The sequence below is a fragment of the Lepisosteus oculatus genome, chromosome 6, assembly GCF_040954835.1.
Source record: "Lepisosteus oculatus isolate fLepOcu1 chromosome 6, fLepOcu1.hap2, whole genome shotgun sequence".
NCBI lineage: Eukaryota > Metazoa > Chordata > Actinopteri > Semionotiformes > Lepisosteidae > Lepisosteus > Lepisosteus oculatus.
Genome location: NC_090701.1, coordinates 29,086,995 through 29,107,646, shown reverse-complemented (window position 1 = coordinate 29,107,646; position 20,652 = coordinate 29,086,995). Strand labels below are relative to the sequence as shown.

Here is a 20,652-nt window from a genome sequence, read left to right as displayed (position 1 = left end):
GGTATTTAGAATTGAGTTATTTCAAGATGAAAAAGAAAACATACACGAAACATGGTTTCATTATGACCAGAATCGGTCTTGAGATATTTTTAACTTGATTTACAGTATTTGAGAGGTATGTCTTAACACCGATACTACAGTGCTTAAGTACTGCTCACGTATATGTTTCTAGGTTTATATTATGCATTTCATACGGTCAAATTACTTTTGAGCAACTAATAAGAAGTGCGGAACGGTATGCGTTTTAGTTTCGTTTTGTGCTGGGACCCGTGGATTGATTAGAGATATCAATTACATACAAGTCATTTTTTAAATGTTGTAGTTCGTCTTGAAAAAATGTTACGAGTACATCTATCAACAATTACACAGGTTCTGTTTCCATATTGCGGATTTTGGTTACGTAATATTATTTTCTTGATTTCACGTTGTGAATATATGATTTGGGCAAACAGAGCCGCAAAGAAGTACATTATTGGTTGTTGGTTTTTTTTTGCAGTTTTATCTAGAACAAGCGATGCTTAAACCTTTGTCTAATTCTTGTGAAACTATCCACACGACAGTTACAGTACCTAGGAGTTGACTTCAGTGATGTCACTGATGGGATGTTTCTAAAAATCCATCCTCTGTAAAACGTCTTCTCTAGTTGTCCTGCATATGTATTCGCTAATGAAGGTGTGTGTTCTGAGCCTGGATCTCTACATTTCTGTATGAACCAGCTTAGAGGGCTAAAGACAGCTTGTGTTTAAATTGAGTGTAAGGCAATTTATGCTTCTAAAGTCATGGTCAGCATTTATTTTTGTACTGTGCTGTAAACTTGTTCTGTGCCAAGTCACATTATTTTATAGCGTTTTTATAGCGTTATCAAATCCGGTGGCGCTGTGTGTTAGTTTCCTGACTCCCATGTCACATGGTCTGTGATTGAAACCTGTAAAACCGGTTTAATTCGTCACAGCCAGCACTCTTCAGGTGTGAGGGTCTTCTACTCAGAATGAAACGCTAAAATGTTTGTGTATATTCTAATGGTAGTGGGGGCAGGGTGTGTGGGAACAGGTTTGGTTGAAATTGCATTGGAGATCTATGTTCTTCACACCTGAAACATTTTCTCTGAAAGCATTTTCTTCGCAGTTTAACCGATCTTGTTACAGCATGTTACAATTTACTATTATTAACCATATTAATTTTAAGTGCTTAATGTAAAATCTTGTAAAAATATATTTTCATTGTTCAAATATACATTAAGTCTGACTATCATATAATAAGTTAAATACAAAACTAAAGAAAAAATAGGGTTAAATATAATTCAAAATATTTTGCTAACAATGTTAACTGTTTATGAATAATAAAATGTATTAACTAAGGAGTAGGATGGCACAGTTGTTAGTATGTTTTTTGTTTTGTTTCTTTTTCATAAATACAACAGAAGTACCTGATGTCTCAGTGGCTTTCAAAATTAAATTATGCATGCAAACCTGTGAACTAGAAAGATAACTAAGATATCCATCCATTATATTCCATAATATCCATGAAATATGTGTGACGCAGTGGTGGCCTGACACGGTGAGGTGCCCTGGCAGCTGTATGATGCAGTGGTGGCCTGGCACGGTGAGGTGCGCTGGCAGCTGTGTGATGCAGTGGTGGTCGGGTATGTAGAGGTGCACTGGCAGCTGTGTGTTGTGACGCAGTGGTGGCCTGGCACGGTGAGGTGCGCTGGCAGCTGTGTGGTGTGACGCTGTGGTGGCCTGGCACACTCTTGAGGATCCTTGTGATATTTTAAGCTCTAGTTGAATGATAGGTGTCGCATTTTAAATCATTTTCGTAGTTAGAAATTATGAAACGCCCTGTTAAAAGCAAGGAAGTTTTTATGCCCGTTGAAGTAAAACAAAATGCCTGACAAAGTATGGCTTGGACAGATTCCAAGTGCTTGTACAAATGTGCTAAAGAAATTATACTTTGAGTATACAGCTTGTCCAAAGTAATTCATTATTAATACTATTAGTAATATCTTCAGTAAAGGCTTTGATGCATAAATATTTCTGATAAAGGTAGGTTGTGTAGTTTTGTCCAACTGAGCAATCTTGCTTTCATAAAATATACCAACATTTTAATGACTGATGATTAACATGCTGTAATACACAGTTCAAAATTAAAGGCTCAAATGCTGTAAATGAGAGGTTAAGCTCCCCCTGGCGGTTTTACAAGGCGACACCGGATAGTTAGTCATGTGACACACGTGAACTGCGTGATACCCCGGTGGGCGTGTCGCGGTATGCCGCGAAATACCTCACCCATTTTGAATGGCTGCATCTGTATCTCCAGCAAATAGGGAGAAAGGAAAATGTGCGTGATTTTGGAACAATGCCAACGTTCTAAACACAGGAATGCATAGAAATGCGTGCTACGAACGCAGGTAATCTTGTCAGCACACGAAAGCGTAATAACGGAAAAATATTTAAGAACTGTTCTAATTTGAGAAAAATATACTGAGCGTCTCCGTGTTTCGCTCCCATGCGCATGAAAAAAAACTTTAAATAAATACGGAAATAAAAACGGAAACGCGGAAAAATGCAAGCTTGCGTATTGTTAAAGCAGGTAAGGTACACTATTTTTGAAGAACCTTATTTACCGTTGGCAAAAGAGCTGACGCGTATTATGTGTAGAGAAAAAAATGCTAAACAGCTCGACCTGCTGCCCCCCTCCCCCTGAAATACACAGTCATTCATAGAATTGTTGAAATGAAGGATTATATCAAAAGTACACTGATAGAGCGCCTTAAGATGAGCAGATGTTTTTCACTGCAATTAGATGAGTCTGTAGTCGATTTGGCCAATTTGCTCATTTACATTAGATACGAGATTGAGGGCATGTCACATGAAGACTTTCTGTTCTGTAAATCGCTATCAACAGGAACTACAGGAGAGCACATATTTCAGCTTCTGAATGAATTTATCGAAGAGAATGGCCTCGACTGGATAAAATGCATCTGAGTTTGTACAGACGGTGTTAGAGCAATGACAAGCCGACATAACGGTGTAGTTGCACGAATTAGGTTGCTCCAGAAATGAATGTACGCATTACAACATCCACCGCGAGACCTTTGCCGTCAAGAAAATGCTTGACGATTTAATATCTGTTAGACTCTGTTGTGAATTGTATTAAGGCTTGAAAAATTAATTCACATCTGCTTTGCTCAACTAAACAGGCTCACCCCTCTCACTGAAATGGTGCTTTTTTATTAGTTGTTGTTAATGTTTTTTTTTCTGTAAAACACTTTGAGAAGCCACCTTTAAAGGCGCTATATAAAATAAAGTTAATTATTATAATATTTATTATATGTATGTGTGAGTGTGTGTGCACGCGCGCTCATGTTGGTCATTGAGAATTTCTGGGGTTCCTATGGGATGATGACTTGTAGGTGGTACTTGGATGCTTTGGTTGGATTAGGGGTGGTAGTTGGTCCAAAAAGTTTGAGAACCACTGCTCTAGGACACTACAAACACACTATGTAAACACCCCACCTTTGCCTTAGGCTCTCTTTCTTTCTGTATATCCGGTTGAAGGATTTACAAACACAAAACCCGACTGCCAGAGTTGGAGACAGTGGATACAAGCAGAGGTGAAGAGGAAGCCCTCACTGACACTCCTTCTATAAGCCAGGTCAACAGTGTCCACACTGCCCTTAGCATTAAGAAACAGACAGTTCAAATGGATACCAGATGGGCCTGTTACCGAGACCAGCCCCATCTCTACATCTGAAATAAAATTTACAGCTCGGTAGCAAGACATGGAAGGAGAATGCTGTAATTTCAAAAACACAGATTCTACTTATTCAAGGTCAGAATCACATCTCTGAAAGTAAATAAAAGCCAGCTAGAGGCATGTGCTGGTCTGTAGTCTCGAATACTTGCTTGGGAGAAACAAATCAGAAACAGACTCAATTATTCTGATTGGGAAAGGGGCATGGCTCTTTCACCAACAGTGCCCTGTTGGGAGCAAGAAAGTGGTCAGGGCTACTAGGAGTCTTTACCTCACTGAAATGAGCACCAGTGCACATCCTGGTCAGCTGCACGTAGAGGATTATAGACTGCAAACTATTTTTAACACCCCAGCTAGATCTGTGAGGAGATATGGCTACTATAGAAGGGTTTTTTACTTCCTCTTGATATGGTAGTGCATTGCAGTCATGAGCTTTCCAGCTATTGTGTGCTGTATACTGTGCTATACATACAATTTAAACATGTGATTATGCATAAAAGAAACTCCAATGCAAATCACAAAATATTAACAACTAACAACATGGCTGCGTGCCTTGTTCTATACTCCCATATCCTTTTTTCAGTATGAAATGCAACACCCTGTCAAAACATTACAAAGTTACAAAGTCAGCTTGGAGCACTTTGTCCAATGAGCATTAATCAGCCTCTGGTCAGACCGCAATGGGACATTCTACCACTCTCTGTGCAGCTGGCTGCAGTTGTTTCATAGGAACAGAGATTACAAACAAAATTTGTAAAATTTAAGTAGCCATTCAGCCTACTTAAACTGTCTGGTAATTGATTCAAGGTTCCCAAGCAGCTGTTTCTTGAAAGAAGCCAGGCTATCAGCTTCCTCAACATGGCTACATAGCTCTTTGACAGGCTGGTGTCATACATTCTCTTACTGGATTCAAGAAGTCAGAAGAAAATGCCAGTCTTGCCAAAAGCCAGCTTGTTCACGTACAGACATTGTAACCCTAGCCCTGTGTGGAAAATCCCACTCCAGCTTGACATGCAGGAACGGAAACACTGGACTTCCTCAAAGCATCTCTGAGCAGGAAGGCTGCCCTGTACCTGAACTCTGAACTTTTCTCTTATAGGCCACCACCAATCATGCCAATAGCAACCAGGCAGGGATCTACATATCTCAAAATCATGTCTATTTCTGTATATTGATCCCTAACTCAACATCAGTACCTGGTCTTTTCATAACAGTTTAGCTCCGCATTTTCACTCAAGGAACAGTGTCACTCAAATGAAAAAGATGAGCTGCTCAGTATTTAAAATGTGTCCAATGAACCAGATGTAAACTGTAGAAAACTTAACTTTGCGCATCTATAAGTACATTATACGGCTGATTCCTAAAAAGGAAATTGCTTATGCAATGGTAGTCGAACATTGGAGACTCCATAAAACTGCAGAAATCCTCTCATTGCTTAAACCTACAATTAAGTCATCCTGAGAAACAGGTAACAAAAACTAGTGCAATACCCAGGTCTCATGCTCCCCAGCTACAATAAAGACAAAGCTTTCTGGATTACAGTTAACTTGTTAACACCTCCCCCCCAAAAAAAGTTTTAAGATCTGTTCCAAAAAACAGAAAGCAGACACAGGAATTGTACAAAACCATGACTGAGAACCACTGATCTCATCTATTACACGCTGCCCTTCACTGTACTGAACTCTTCCTTTGTCTAACAATAACCCAATACTGTACTTATATCTCATATCACCATGAGATATACAGGGCTAAGTGAAGATGTACCAATATCACCTTTACACTGTATTCTAACCGATCATTCCTATGGATCCCCAGGTGTCATATGTATTACTTTTTGCTTCCAGCTTTCAGAAGACTTGCAGTAACAATTGAAATATGAATCAGCCAAGCTAACACTTCAATGTAATTTTCATTTACTTTATATCTAATGTCAATCAGAATAAATTTTTATATGCTGTACATATTACTTCAGTGGTGTAATTTATTAGGCAAACTTGGCAAAGGGCTTTGAGATGGTGTTCTTATGAAAAATACATCTTCAGGATTAATCCTAGGGAAAGAAAGAGCTGGAGCTTGCAGGGTGAGCAGGCAATTACAGTTATATAATTAAGCAGTTCAGTAACTTGGAGTGATCTCAACATTCCAAAAAAAAGCAGGACTGTCTATTTCCAAGTTAAACTTAAAACTGCCACAACTCTCCCCCCTTCTTTGCTTCTTTGTTCACCAGACCCAGGGGTGTCTCTCCACTCTCAGCCAATAAGGCGAGAGTGTAATAGTCACACACCCATCCAGACAGTTCAGAGTTCAGAAAATGACCTCATCAGTCTGCTTATTCTTCAGGTATAGATGGCTTTTTTTTTTTACCGACGAATATGGAGCAAGCAGCGTCAACCACCTTAAATCTCCATTCGCTGCTCTGTCAAGGAAAAAATACCCACTCTCACAAAACATCCTAGAGGCTCCTTTATTTACATTCTGTAATACTGAAATAAATAAGCGCCCATTAATTTGGAGTTCCTACAATGAAGGTAAAACAAGGTCAAAGTTTACAGCAGCATACTTCTACTTACAAAACACAAAAAAGATCACCTTTTTTCTGTAAAAACATCTGAGGTCCTTAGATTACAAGTTTATACTGCTCTTTAGAATAATGTTTACCAAAAAAAAGTATTTACATAACATGAAAACAAAACAAAAACTGATCTTTCAGACTCAGAATGAGCAGGACTGAGGAGAGCCGTCTCTGCTGCTGTTGTCATGACACCACGAGGTACAGAGACAGGCGCTTTGTTTGTAGGAAGTAGTGCAGGAATAAGAAGCGTATTTTGCTCCTGGTTCCCCCCCATCAGCAGCAGTGCGAGAGTAAGAGTAAACCGGATACAGCTCTGTCAGAAGAGGCCCCGAGAGAAAGAGCGATTGTTCAAGGGCTGAATAGCCCCTCTCTACTCTGTCAGTACCTCCCTGTCTGCTCTTATTGTCACAGCCCTGAGCTGCAACACTCCAGCACATATCGGAGCTGTGCCCCTGTAGTTTTTCACCCTGGCACAGAGCCGGCCTGGCACAAACTGTTTGGGTCCTGGATGGGGCTGGGAGGCCCTCACTCCTCTACTCTTGACTTTCACAAAACCAGTAGTGTGATGAGATCAGACAGCTGAGGCTACCAAGTCCAGAGCCCTGGCTAAAAGAAAAAGGCTTCATTGCAACAGACATACATCACTGATATACCAGCTTTATAACACTTCACAGATTCAAGCATAAGACAATGCAGATTTAAAAAGTGGTATCATATGTACAGTATGCCATGTAGGGCCTAACTCAGATGCTCAAGCAGAGGTGAATTATTGTACTATGCGTGCTGAAGGATTGTGGGGAAAACTGGAAAACTCTGTAAATACTGTACAAGGTCCTAATGTCTAGTGAAAGAAGTTAGAGACCTCAGAATCCTGCTGTTAAGCAAACAGAGTTCAATAAATTTAGAAGTACATAAAGCCACCTCACGAGCCAGGGTTTGAGTACATGAGGCATTTTTGCTGCACAAAGGCAGTTCTGGACAGTTTTAAAGAATCCATCTCTACACTGACCATTCCAACAAAAAAAATGTAATGTTGAAACCAGACCACTTCAAAATAACTGTCTGTCAAATACAAAAATACTGAATTTGAACTGGATGAAATGTGTGCAAAATCCATAAGAGAGAGAGCCTGGCTGGATCTCCTGTTATCAGGAAACTAGTTAAAAGAGCACAGTGCTCACCTTACTCAGGAGAGGCTTACTCTTGCTTTGTAAGGGTTTTTAAGGAACATTTGTACGTCCTGTTCAAGTCACCATGAACGTTTTACTCCCTCTGCGTCTCCTCATGTTTCGGATTTTCAAGTCACAATAGCCCTGCTGTTTTCTGCCAGACTTCTACAGATCTGCCTGCACTTTGCTCCCCCCTCCCCCCACTCCCGGCTGCTTGTTATAACTCATTCTACATGGGGTCCACAGAGAGTGCTGCTCTTCACTGCCATATAACTCAAGAGAATTTGGCAGCTCAAGTCATACAGGTATATAATCCACAGAGCAGGGTATTAATCCTGCCACCCACAAAGCCCGGCTCCCCCCTGCTCACCCTGGCACTTTGACGAGGCCACTTTCACCATGAAGAGGAGCATCAGAAGTACCCTATTTACAAAGAACACGAATGAGTGCCAGGAGGGCTGTAGATGAGCAGAGAAACAGTTTTAACAGCACATGGACAAACAGGGAGGAGAGCAATTGGAACCCAGGTCAAGCTCCTAAGAGAGCAACTGGTTAAAACTGACATAGACTGAGGCCGTCCTGTAAGAGGGAAAAAAAAAAGACCTCTGACCTTCCTTCCTCTTCACACCAAGAGTAGAGTTCACATGTAAGAAAGACTGGTTTAGCATTAACAGGCAGACTTTCATTGATTTCCCCCTTGCTTTATACAAGTGAATGACATTTCCTAATATTCTTGAATTCCCTTTCTCTCTTAAGAAGCTGTAGACTCTTATACAAACAGATTCTTCAGAAATTAGGGGTTCTAGCTGTGGAACAAGAGAAAGGCAGCTTAGCTACTCAGTGTCCATCTTATGTTGTACTCAGTGCCCTGTTCCTGTCTCTTCAACCTTTTATCCAAGCAGTGTCTTTTTACAGCAACAACCCTGTCTCCACTCAGTGAATATAACTCCTATGCAGTTCACAGCTCTCTGTGTTAAAGCACACGTTGCCGCGCATTGCCTGTTCAGGAAATAAAAAATGATGAGCAAGGGAGAGCCCAGAGATGCCAGGGAGAGGAGAATTTGGTGCCATGCCTCCCCCATCCTCGACAGAGAGAAGCAAGATCCCAGCACTGGATCACCGACCCTACACAGGAGCAGGCTCGCACCTTTTCTCCTAAGTGTGAAAGTAAAAGGGATTGAATTCCAAACCTTCAACTTCATGTTTCATAACCTCTGCAGAAATGAACTTCAGCCACTGAAAACAATCTCTTCTCCCACTGTGCTCTGGCAACAAGAGTTCACATTTCTGGTTGTCAATACAAAATCTTTGCTGGATTGCACTTCTAACTCCAAAATGGCAGTTTTAAGTAGGAGTATTCATCTCTTTTCTCCTCTTTCACAAAAAGATGCTGGATTTGAAGTCTCTTACTGTTACAATCCCTTCAGATGACTAAGGGCTAATTCATCTTGGACACAAAGCTTTGAAAAATCACTACATCACAGCTGGATTAAACAACATAAAAGGTTTCCCCTCAATAAAAACAAAACCTGTGCTGCTTTGGGGGAAATGAAGAGGAGATATTGCTGACTGGTTTCACTGGAATGCTCAGCACAAAAAACTAAACAGCTCTGAGTTGACCCATTTGTCCTGACAGATACTCCTCTGCCACCCTAAAAACTTACTTAATCATTTCAAGACCTACAGTATATAGAGAGATATGCTCTCTTTGGAAGTAAAGATTTTGAAAACAAAAGAACTAATCATTGACTTTAAGATAAATGCAACCCCTCTCCAGCCTACTATAGAAGACTGAAGTCGTCAATGATTACTAGTATTTGGGACAATTCAGAAAAAAAGGCCAAAAAACTCTTAGGAAGCTAAGCTTCTTTAATGTGCAACTAATTTACAGAACATATTTCTATAAATCGTTAATTCACACTTAACACTGCAACATCAGTACTGCAAATTGCGATAGCTTGGGAAAAGATGTGAACATAAACAACAAAATTGCTGGAGTCAAACAGATCAACCGCAATACTTTCTACAAATTGCTCTATGCCACTCAGTGTAATGGAAACAGACCTTACAAATTGTTCATCTCTATTTCAATAACATTCTTTAAGTATATAAAACAATTATTTAATCTCTTGAAACATTGTCATCCTGTACTTTTTGTTGGTGATGTGTGTTTTTGTCATATTGTAGTACTGGACCTCAAAACAAATTTCCTCTAAGGGGAAATAAAGCCTGCATTGAAAAGAACTGTACAAATAACATGTAGGGCCAAGTTACTCCATGAGAATTTGTCCTGACATACATTTCGGGCCATATTTTTCAGCTACTGTGCTGATAAGTCTACACTTGCTCACCCTCCCCAACAAACACCACAAAGTAAAAATGTCAAGTCAATCTCCTAATCCCTTAAAAGAAGTTTAAGCATTTCTCCTTGATGTTCAAACACTTTCTTGCTCCTTAATTAATACAGATTTGTGTTTGAACAGCCAGAGGACAACATGTAACTTTCTTAACCCCTCAAGCTTCCTACATGTATAACATACCAGGTCCCATTTTGGAGAAGCCTCCTCAGTCCCCTTTCACAGAGGTATTAGGCAAATTACCTTCCGTTACTCTTCATCTGCCATGGATCATCTCCTGTAATCTACTGGAGAAGCCAGAACAGCTGAATTCCTGGCAAATTCCTCTCTCTTCCTTCAAAACAAAAAACTATTCCCAACAAACCCAGGGACACCCTGACACACTGAACTGGGCTCATCCCCTGAACAAATAATAAGGATTCTCCTTAATAGGGATAAACAGTTTCATGCAAAACTTTGGTCATCGTTCTCCCGGCTATCTCCTAGAACCGAAGGAGCCAAGACACAGCCCCCACCCTATGCGCACCTTGATACAAACATATCCTGATAGTAAATATTGTGGAAAGTGGAATTACCCATTGGGCCAATCAAATTAGAGCTTTTTTTTCCTTCCAGTGGCATTCCAGTCACACAAGACACTAAATCAGGCACTCAAACCAGGTGGGTCCAATTTTCACTCACAGTGGAGGCCTTTGGTGAAAGCCTTTGTTTGCACCACATACTGTACTCGTGCACTGGACTGCATGCGTTTTGCTAACCACACAGACAGTGGCAAGTGGAGGAGCTCTGCTGCTTCTGGGGACATGGTGTGCACTGGTTTCCAGCCACTGCATTTCAGCACTGCATAGAGGTCTCAGTAAGTCAATGTCAGTCCTAATACTGTTTAGAGTTCAGTCCCCTGTGTTCATGAGCAGTCTGCAAAAAAAATACTTTATCCTCATGAAATGTAACACCTGTGGGCTCAAGCACCTTTCACACGAGAAGGATTTTGTTAAGAACAAGTTAGGGCAGAACCTGACCTAGAAATTAGACTAAAGAATTCTACATTGAAATTCTTACATAAAGAACCCGGGCCCATCTGGGAAACTTTACAAACAGAAGCACAGACAGTAGAAAGCATGAGTCACAGCTGGAAATGTTAATTTGCAAACCATGCACATTTGTCCTTTAAAAGGCACAGTAATCTGCAACAAAGATTTTAAAGTTAAAAGGCAAGCTAATATGTATTTAATTCAATCTCTCCTTTGGAGGTTACTATTTTTTTTTATTACACATGACAGTGCATCAAGAATCTCAAACTTGAGCTGTAGCCAGTCACAAGAAGTCATGGTGCAGAAGGGGTGTTGTGATCTAGGAGGTTTGCTGCACACACAATCATATGTGGCCAGACTGTGGAACGTGCTCCACTGGGAGTCTTGAATCAGGCCAAAATGAATAGTAACCTAAACTACTAGTCTTCAGCTGCCCAGTTCTTTCCAGCTGGGCAAAGAATTACAATCAGATAATAAACTACAAATAGGGTTTGAACCAGTGTGGTGAGTCAACACTGTTTTAATAACATAACTCGGTGTTTATTAAACAACAAATTCTACTTTGCAAACAAATGGAATGGGCATTCTCTCATTACTAAAAAATAAACCACGGTCACAAAAGTAGACAGTTCATTTTTGTAAGCATTACTACAGTTTAAAATGTCCTCTGCAGATTTTGAAAACAGATGGAACTAAAAGTTAACGGCAATTCCAAAAAGTCAGTTAAACATGCACTAAGGCTTACATGAGAAAATGTGAGAAAAGAGCAGCACGTAAGAATCAAACTGGAACCAGGCACAAGCAGATCTGCTAGCTTATTTATTATATAATAAGTCTCAGAATTGGTAAACCATATTAGGGAAGTGTTGTACAAAATATCTGCACAATGATGCCTGTTCTACATTCTACAACTCTTAAAAACAAAGACATCTTGGGTACTTTAAGCAAATCTCCTCTCAATCTCCTTTGAAACAGCCTTAAAACACGCATCTACCTTAACTTTGTCCATTTATAACAATTCTTGGTAGTTACCCCAAGACCATTAATCATTCCTGTTGCTTTTTATTTCTAACAACATACTCTATTGTATTTTTTGTGGTGCACTGACCAGAAAAGTACAAACCATTTAAAAAAACTTTCACATCATCCAGGTGGGGCTGCACATTGTTGGTGGTGGAGGGGAGTCCCCATTACCTGTAAAAGTGTTTTGAGTGGAGTGTCCAGAAAAGCGCTATATAAGTATAAGCAATTATTATTATTACTCACAGTGAAGATCACTCCACTTCAATCCATTCACCAATTCAATATGTGATTCATCCAATTCAGGGTCGTGGGGGGGCTGGAGCCTATCCCAGCAAGCAACAGGGGCAAAGCAGGATACACCCTGGACAACGCCAGTCCATCACAGGGCACACACACACACGCACATCAGGGCTAATTGTCCCGGAAGCCAATTGACATACCAGTATGTCTTTGGACTGAAGAAGCTAGAGCACCCAGAGAAAACCCACACAAACACAGGGAGCATGCACAAGCTCCACGCAGATTACTCAGTACTTATCAATGTTAAATTTAATTTGCCCTCCATCAGCTGCTTTTTCTTTTTTCCAGTTCACTTATTGCATTATCTACATATTTAACTCGTTTGCCACTAATCAATCTAAATTGTTTATTTAGGTCAGGAAGTGCTATGATCAGGTCTATCGTTTCCCCTTTTTATAAAGTGAGGTTACATCTGCAGGTCTCCAAACAGTAGGTGCTCTTCCCACTCTGAGCTTGTTGAAACATGTTATTTAGAGATCCGGGAATTACACCCCTCATTTCCTTGACATAAAACATTCCAGAAGTTCACAGCTTGATATTTCAGAAAACCTATTTCTAAAACTTCCTCTTATGTTTCAGAAGAGGAGGAGAAAGAATGTAAAAGTCCTTGTTATTCCAGTTTTCAACACGCACACAGAAAAAATGAGGGCTGACCGAGGTAAGATGCAAAGGAAGGAGGTGAAAGACAGGGGTGGGGACAAGATGGGGGCCTTGTTCTGCTCTGATCACAGGCAGCCACAGTGGTCTGGTGATCTGCAGTCATTGCCAGAGCGATAGCCATCATCAGATTGCAATTATCTGATCACAATGCAGTCAGCACTGTGCAAACCACATTATCAAGCTTCTTGCATTTTATTTCATTTACACTGAATCCAGCACTATCTAATCCCAAGTAGTAGCCTTTTAATTACTGCCCTTGATGCACTGTGTTATTGCTTAAAATTCTGTTTATCTATGTATCTAGCAAACAGTATTTAAACTAAAAGATAAACTGAATTTAAGGCATAAATTGGATTTATACGTGCCACCAGCGGGGTGTGTGTGAGAGATGGAGGTGAGTGAGTAAAGGAAGAGGAGAGAATAAAGGCAGGAGTCTCTTCTCATGTTCACAAAGAGAGAGCCTTGTGTGCCCTTGGCTGTCTCAGCACACTTCCCAATCACCTGCAGGGAATCATAAAGTCCTGGGTTAAAGCCATGCCTTTTACCCTGTACCTCCCTGCAGTAGATTAAATGGTGACTAAGGTGGGACAGGGAACTTGCAAGGATTACATACACAAGATACTGTAGCAGGAATATGAGCAAACTGGGAGCAGAAGAGAAGTCGGAGACAGAGAGTGTTATAGGTATTGGTGACACTTCTCTGTCCCTGTGGGTATAATACATCCTGGGAACTTGCTGTGCATTTGACACTCCCATCTTAGTCTCAGAGGTCAGGGCTCACTTTATGCTTCAGACGATTGCCACGGAATCACCCCTAGTCATTCCTAACCTAAGTGAACAGAGTTGGTCAGGAGCTTAAACTTTCATCAGTATGACAACAACATCATTAGGTTACTGTATACACAACGATAAGACCCAGACCATCTGACCTTCAGCTTGGGTAAGAGCTCACAGCCCACTGCATACAAGTCTTCTTATTGTATTATACTGTAGATCTAAATACAGTTAAAAAAGCAGAAAGAGTTTCCCCCCCACATGAAAGAAAATTGATCTAATGTTTCTACAGTAATATTGGCCCTGTAATTGCAACATAATCTTGAAACTGCTCATTGTTCTACCATCTATCCTTGTAATGAAAGATATTTCTGAGATTCTTAACTTTCTTTTAGTAGGTCATTTCAGTGAACATAAAGTATTCAACAGCGAGACATGAGACAACTCTCCCACTGTCCTGTTTTCAGACTCATTATATAATGTAGCACAACCAGTTAGGCAAGTTCTGAAACAGCCTGAAGTGACATTATAGGACACAAAAACAAAAGGAAAAGCTGTTCCCTTGTCAATCCACGCTCCCTTAAAAAAATCATTAACGGTCCATCCTTACAGAAGCTTAAAGCGGAACAGAGTATTAGGTGGGACACTGGATTTTTAACAGCAAGGCTGTGAATTCTATCCCACATAGGTACTACTCTTGTACCCAAGTTTTGGGCTCCTTCACCGAGACTGCTCCCGTAAAATAAAATGCTGTATTAATGGGTACTCTCCGTTTCATCAGTGTTAAATGAAAAATCATTCTCTTTTATGGACTTCTCTGGTCTTATTATGGAATCTTTAATAACTAATCAGAACTTCAGGCTAAAAATCAAAAAAGAATTGCACTTCCTACATCACCGTGTCTTCGTTCACCACACAAGACTGTGAATTTGGCAGAGGCTGTTCCAGAGGATAAAGTGCCACCGTCTGGTCCACCACCAGCTTTCCTTTGAGGTCTCCCTTCCCTGTGCTGATCAGGCCTACCCTCTCTTTGCTTTCAGGGTCTGACAAAAATCAGATCTTGGTAGTAAATATTACCTCGGTAGCAAGGTAGCAATTTCTTAAAATAACCCCTTTAAAAAGCTATCATCCATCCTGATTTGGCTTTCTTACCCAACTGGTAAAACCTTACAATGTATGTACAATTCATAGGGAACAGGTCATCTGAGTGCCCCTTGTGACAAAGTGGATTTCATATTAATGTCAAAGGAAATTGTGTTTAACTTCATCCATCTAGTCATTCTCTGCAACGGTTTTAACCTTAGAGGGTTGCCATAACGCAGTCTAGCAAAGCAGACAGTGAGCTTTTTGGCGACATCCTATTTGCAAACACATTCAACTCATTTCACTATTAAAAGAAACCATTAAATACCAGTAAGAATGAATGTGAAGTATCTAAAAGTAACCCCTTGAAGTTCAGGGTTACTTCAAGTACAGCTTCTGTCCCCAGTTAAAGTTCAACTTCTGGGGTTAAAATAAACCCTAATTTAATTTTACTAGAGGGAGTATAGATAATGGGAGCATTCTCCAGATTCTGGTGAACCACAGGGATCTGAATCAGTATCTTTTGCTCCTAATTTCTTTAGGATCTGCATTCTGACTGTGTGACCCTGATAAGCCTACTGATACAAAGTAGCAAACGCTGTAGAAACCACAAATAAAATCCATACAAATGTAGACAAAATTCAAGAATGGGCAAACACCTGGCTGATGGCACTTAACATGGACAAGCGCAGGTCGTTACATGCATGTGGAAAAAAAACTTTTTATAGGAGTTTGAAGCGGCCTCATGCTGACATTTGTTTTTTCTATACAATGTGTGGAAACCAAAGAAATATGTTAAGATATATAGTAAAAGGCAGAGAATATAAATCAAAGGATATTAAAATTATCCATGTTTAAAATGTGTCCTTCCTAATCTAGTATACAGTAAATAAGATGGTCACCACATTCTACAATTTTGTAATTGATTCAAATGGTCAAAAGTCTAAAAGGTACTAACAGTCAACCCAAGAGACTTCTTCAGAATATACAGTGAAACATAATCAGAGAACAAGTGTTTAGAAATGATAAGAGACACTTTGCACAAAGTAGTGTAGCTGTCTGAAACACATTTCCAAGCCATGTTGTGACAGCCTGGTTTATTTAGAAAGAAAGCTACACAAGATCTTCAAGTCAATGAGCTCTTAGCAACCAACTGACACTGTGGGTCAGTAGGGGGAAAGGACACTCAGACACTTGGCTACCCAAACTCCCTTCCTGGTTAAACTGGTCACTATCTGAAGCATAAATACCTGTTCCTTGTGGATACCACAAATGACATAAAATAGTCAAGCCCTTGGTAAAACAGATCTCACCCATCAAATTCACTGTCAGATTTATTATGCATATAATAGTTTATACTTTTTTTTGCTAATGGACATGTGGCTCTGAACAGATTTAGAATGCATGGTATCCACTCACACATGCACACAGACCAAATGATGGACTGGGTACATTAAACAGAAGTACTTCATCTGCACTTCGGCTGCTATCTGTAACAGACCAGTGATTTACCAAAATGCACAAAGTTACTCAGATGAAAATAATTTAAATTAAACAATAAATTTATAAATGTATTAATATTAAATTAAATTTGACGTGTGGTACCTCCCGCAGCTCTCTCTCTAGTTCCACGGCGCGCTGGACAATGGGACCCCTCACGGCGTACTCCACTCTCTTGATATTGGGGTTCATAGTGTCCATGGTAAGCACCTTCCCACGGTGAGGCGTCACGCAGTTCTCAGTCATCTTCTTTTCAGTTATCCCGCACCTAACCGCAGACAACGCGCAAAAATTCCTATGGAGGTAGAAGGGTGAGAGCAGGAGAGAGGAGCTCAGCTTTGTGGGTACAACCGGCTCAGAGCGCACCAAATCGGCCACTGAGCCCCCAAACCCTCGCTCAGCTCCACACTGGAACACTGACCGCACGCTCCTCCGTGCCAACATTATAGTGCAACAGATAACACTTAATGGAAAAAATAAATTCGTAAACTCCAAAAATTCGCTTTAAAACGAAGAGCTGGACAACCACCCGTAGTGGCAAGTTAAAAAAAACACCGAAGTACAGAAACAGACCTTTGGACTTCGGATAAGGACAGACTGAAACGAGGAAAAGCGATAGTGACACTTAAAATTTAAACACTCACCCTAACATGTGATTAAAAGTCCCCTAGCTCTAGCTTCTCCCCCCTAAACTATTCCCTTTTTAAAGAAACGAGGCATGTAAACTAATAGGTCATTAATTCTCCCCGTCTCTTCCCCCATCCCTCCTACCCGAAAACTGCAGGTCTGTTGTAGCTGCACAGTTCAGAAAGCCTCACGTTGTTCCCGTTAAATAAAAAGCAGAGCGGACTCGATACGAGCTTACCTCCTCTAAATTGCTTTGGGATAATTGGCCTGCCTACCTTACCTCTCGCACTTTATTTCTATCGCACACTCCCACTTGTGCTGGGAGGGAACTGCGTGGTAAATGATAGTAACACTTTAAAAAACTCCTCGCGAATCCGGCTCCTCCTTTAAGCACACTTTACACGAATAATTTTATCTGTAACTGCCTACATCACTCCTGCCAGCTCAGAACTAGCAGGGGCTATTGAACATGTAAATAAATCGTATGACTGTGCCATATTATTTTTATGCGATAGTAACCAGGTTTCAGTTTTATTTCCTTATGTGACTCGTAGTGTTGAAACATGGGAAAGACTGTGCTATACACGTTTACATCACTATTTTAACAGTGCATCCTGCATGGTGTAATAGGTACGTACGTTAGTTTTATGTTATGAAACATCAGAAACAGTACACTGCAGCCTCTCTTAGACCTTCCAATGATCACAATGACTATTGAAAACACAACCTCCAGATAGATTCACAATTTCATTTGCAAAATAAGCGGCAGCTGTTGCTCAGTGAAAACTAGTCTAACGCATTCATTAAAGCCGTCCGCATTTTGTCGTGATAATACACTTTGTTTCAACAAAGCCCATTATGACGTTGGCTGGTTTAGTTGGCATGGGGCTTTTGCGTCTTTCAACTATAATTTTATCACATTTTTTATTCATTTTCGGCTTCACGCAATAGTAGTCATTCCAGTTCCAGAAAAAGGTAGAGAATCAGCTATTAGCATCAGCAAGTGTTCAGTCCATTCTCGCTGATTTTAATAGACTTCAGAAGTTTTCGAAGTGGTACTTATTCTTCCATCCATTTCCTAAACGCTTCTTTCAATTCAGGGTTGGAAAGGAGCCACAGTATCCTGGCAAGCAAGGAGCACAGGACATGGTACACCTCAGACACACACGCTCATGCCAGGGACACTTCTTCCCAGAAGCCTTTTAACCCACCATTATGTTGTTGGACTGGGGGAGGAAACTCACATGAACACAGGGAGAACATACAAACTCCACACAGACAGCACCTCAGTTCCAGAATCACACCAGGTGCCTCCACAGTGCAAGGCAGCAATGCTTACCACTGTGCCACCACAAGTGGGAAATATTTGGGAATTAATTTAAAGTTCCCTGGGCTTCATACCAGGTGACTCCAGACTAATATTACTCCGATTACAGGAGTAGATTAGATGATCCTGAAATACATGTGTTTGCATGCTTTAGATTCCTAAACTTTCTGCATTATCCTGAACTTTGCAACACGTCTTCCATTTACAAACTGATAGACACACAAAGGTTAGGGGCAGCATGATGGCTCAGTTAGCAGTCCTGCCTCACTGCAGTAAGTGTGTTTGGTTATGTTTGGGCCACTGTACGATGGAGTGGGCTTCCACATGCTCCTCCAACCATGTCTTCATAGGGGAGTTCTGTTTCCTGCCAACTCACATGCTGTCTAGACTTGACTGGTTATGTTGTGCCCTTATACCATCAGAACGAGCTCTGCCTTGCCTACTGATAGTACTGACCCAACACTGCTGAACTGTCATGGCTCAACATCAGATACAATGTGAAACACAAACCAAGAACAGGAGGCATTCCTTTATTCAAAGGTTAATAGGAGTAACAAGGTACATGTTGTGGAAGCAGATCCCCTCACTTCTTTAAAAAAACAGCTAGATGAGAATTTTAGATCAATTAACTACTAACTACCAAATAAGCCAGATGTTTGTAACCTTTCTTATGTTCTTATGATCTAACGCCTGTGGTCCAACTGTGACCCAATGCTGCAGAGTCACTGGGGGGTAAAAGCTTAGATCCCTGCTCTTAACAGCGCAAGGAGGGAGGAGGTGGGTCTCTGGTCTAGTACATGATCAGAGAGAGATGAGGAAGTGCAGGACATCATAGCAGAACACCAGTGTTTGTAACTTTTCTACACCTACAACACACTGCCTGATTCCACAGCAATGGGAATATTTGACAAGTCGAGGGACCCACACATCCCCCTGACAACCTCAAGGCTCAGCGTTTCAGAGCTAAGCTACTGCAGCTGTTACTCTTCTTCCCTTGCTCCAGCTTTTCGCTTAATCCTCCTGATTTCACAGTCTCTTCCCCTTGCTATTCATTGTTCACTTTCTGTTCTGAGATTACTTTCCACAAAACAGCAGGTTCCAAAGTTCATGGCAGTATTGAATGTTGTCGCATGCCAAATTCACAGCACTCTCAGATACTGTGTTTTTCTATGGAGGTCTATTAGAAAAAAAGACAAAGCTCATAAATTGCATAGTTTCTGGTATTGAATAACAGGATAATTGTGGATCAGATCTCTGCAATAGTCCAGTATACTTCAAAATACAAGACCTGCTAATGGTGTCACTGTCTTATACACCAAGAGTTTGGTAATGCAGTGGCCCCAGAACCCCATAAAGACACCAACAGCCCCCAGTCACACAGCACCCACAATTAAACTATAGTGTGTTCCACATACCTACAGCCCTGTGCCTACAGAATGTCTCACACTTTCAATTCCGAAATGAGTTGTATTTCTGGTAATTCTGCTTTGGTACCTCCTCATCTTCCAGTTTAGATATTTTTCTTTTAATTTAAAATCCTTATGTTTAGATAGCTGAAATGACAACAACTTTAACATCATTTAAAAAAATCAAGCATTTCAAAGGAAAGGGAGGGTAAAGGACATTATATTGTGATGTGTTTAATGAAGCTAATGGGAAAAAATAAAGAACCAGGAATAGCTGCAAGACCAATGTGTAGCATGACTAACGCTACACAAAACTGCTAAAATTTGGCATGCAAATAAGCATCTTGTTTTTTTACTGCAGGAATGCAATGATGAGATGGTGAGAAAACATGCAGTAATGGTTACAAAAACATGAACTGCTGTGCCAAATGTCTGTGCTCAGAGCAGGCCTGAGTACTGCACACACTGGCCTGGGTTGCCTTTGGCGCTATGACACAGCACAGTTTCCTTCCCCTTCACAGTGTCGCATGAAGGCAAGGGCCAGGTTTCTTGGCAGTGCTAACCGAGGTCAACTAGCGTGTCATACTGACATGCCAATTGCTCCAAGAAGAGATTTTGAGATTTTGCACTATGAAGGCCTCTGGCATATTAATGTCAGCGTGGGCTTGTTTATCTACAGGACCACCATAGAAAATATATTTGAACCTACAGCAGGGCAGCCTGTATCATGCCCTGCAAGGTGAATGTGTTTGTCTGCTCCTTTTTGTGCTTGGTGTTTTGTCATAACCGTAACATCTTTACATGACCACTGCTTGTGTATGTACTTTATGTGTTTTGCATCAGCAAGCTTACACTCACAATCAACACTCCTCTTAAGACTTCATAAAGCTGCAATCTGTAAAATCTCATGATCTGCAGTTCCATCTGCTCTAAAATAAAATCCATTTGTTTCCAATAGATAGTCATAAATTATTTTGAATGAACTTTTTGATAAAAATTAAAAACCTATTATTACTTTTATAGTGTTTATATTTCTCTTGATGTTAACTGTGCAAACAATTTAAACCTTA

At 40.6% G+C, this 20,652-nt stretch overlaps 1 protein-coding gene across 8 annotated transcripts in view; it reads right to left on the bottom strand.

Moving 5' to 3' along the window:
• LOC102697165 (alanine aminotransferase 2-like) overlaps positions 1–20,652 on the bottom strand; it is a 55,444-nt gene that overhangs the window by 15,267 nt on the left and 19,525 nt on the right. For 2 of the 8 annotated variants that reach the window (XM_006634174.3, XM_015354189.2), the window contains exon 2: positions 16,328–16,517. The exons of 1 other annotated variant lie outside the window; for it this stretch is intronic. In XM_006634174.3, the coding sequence (XP_006634237.2) occupies positions 16,328–16,517 (190 nt within the window). 5 more of the 8 variants (XM_015354185.2, XM_015354188.2, XM_015354190.2 and 2 more) reach the window with 5 other exon arrangements.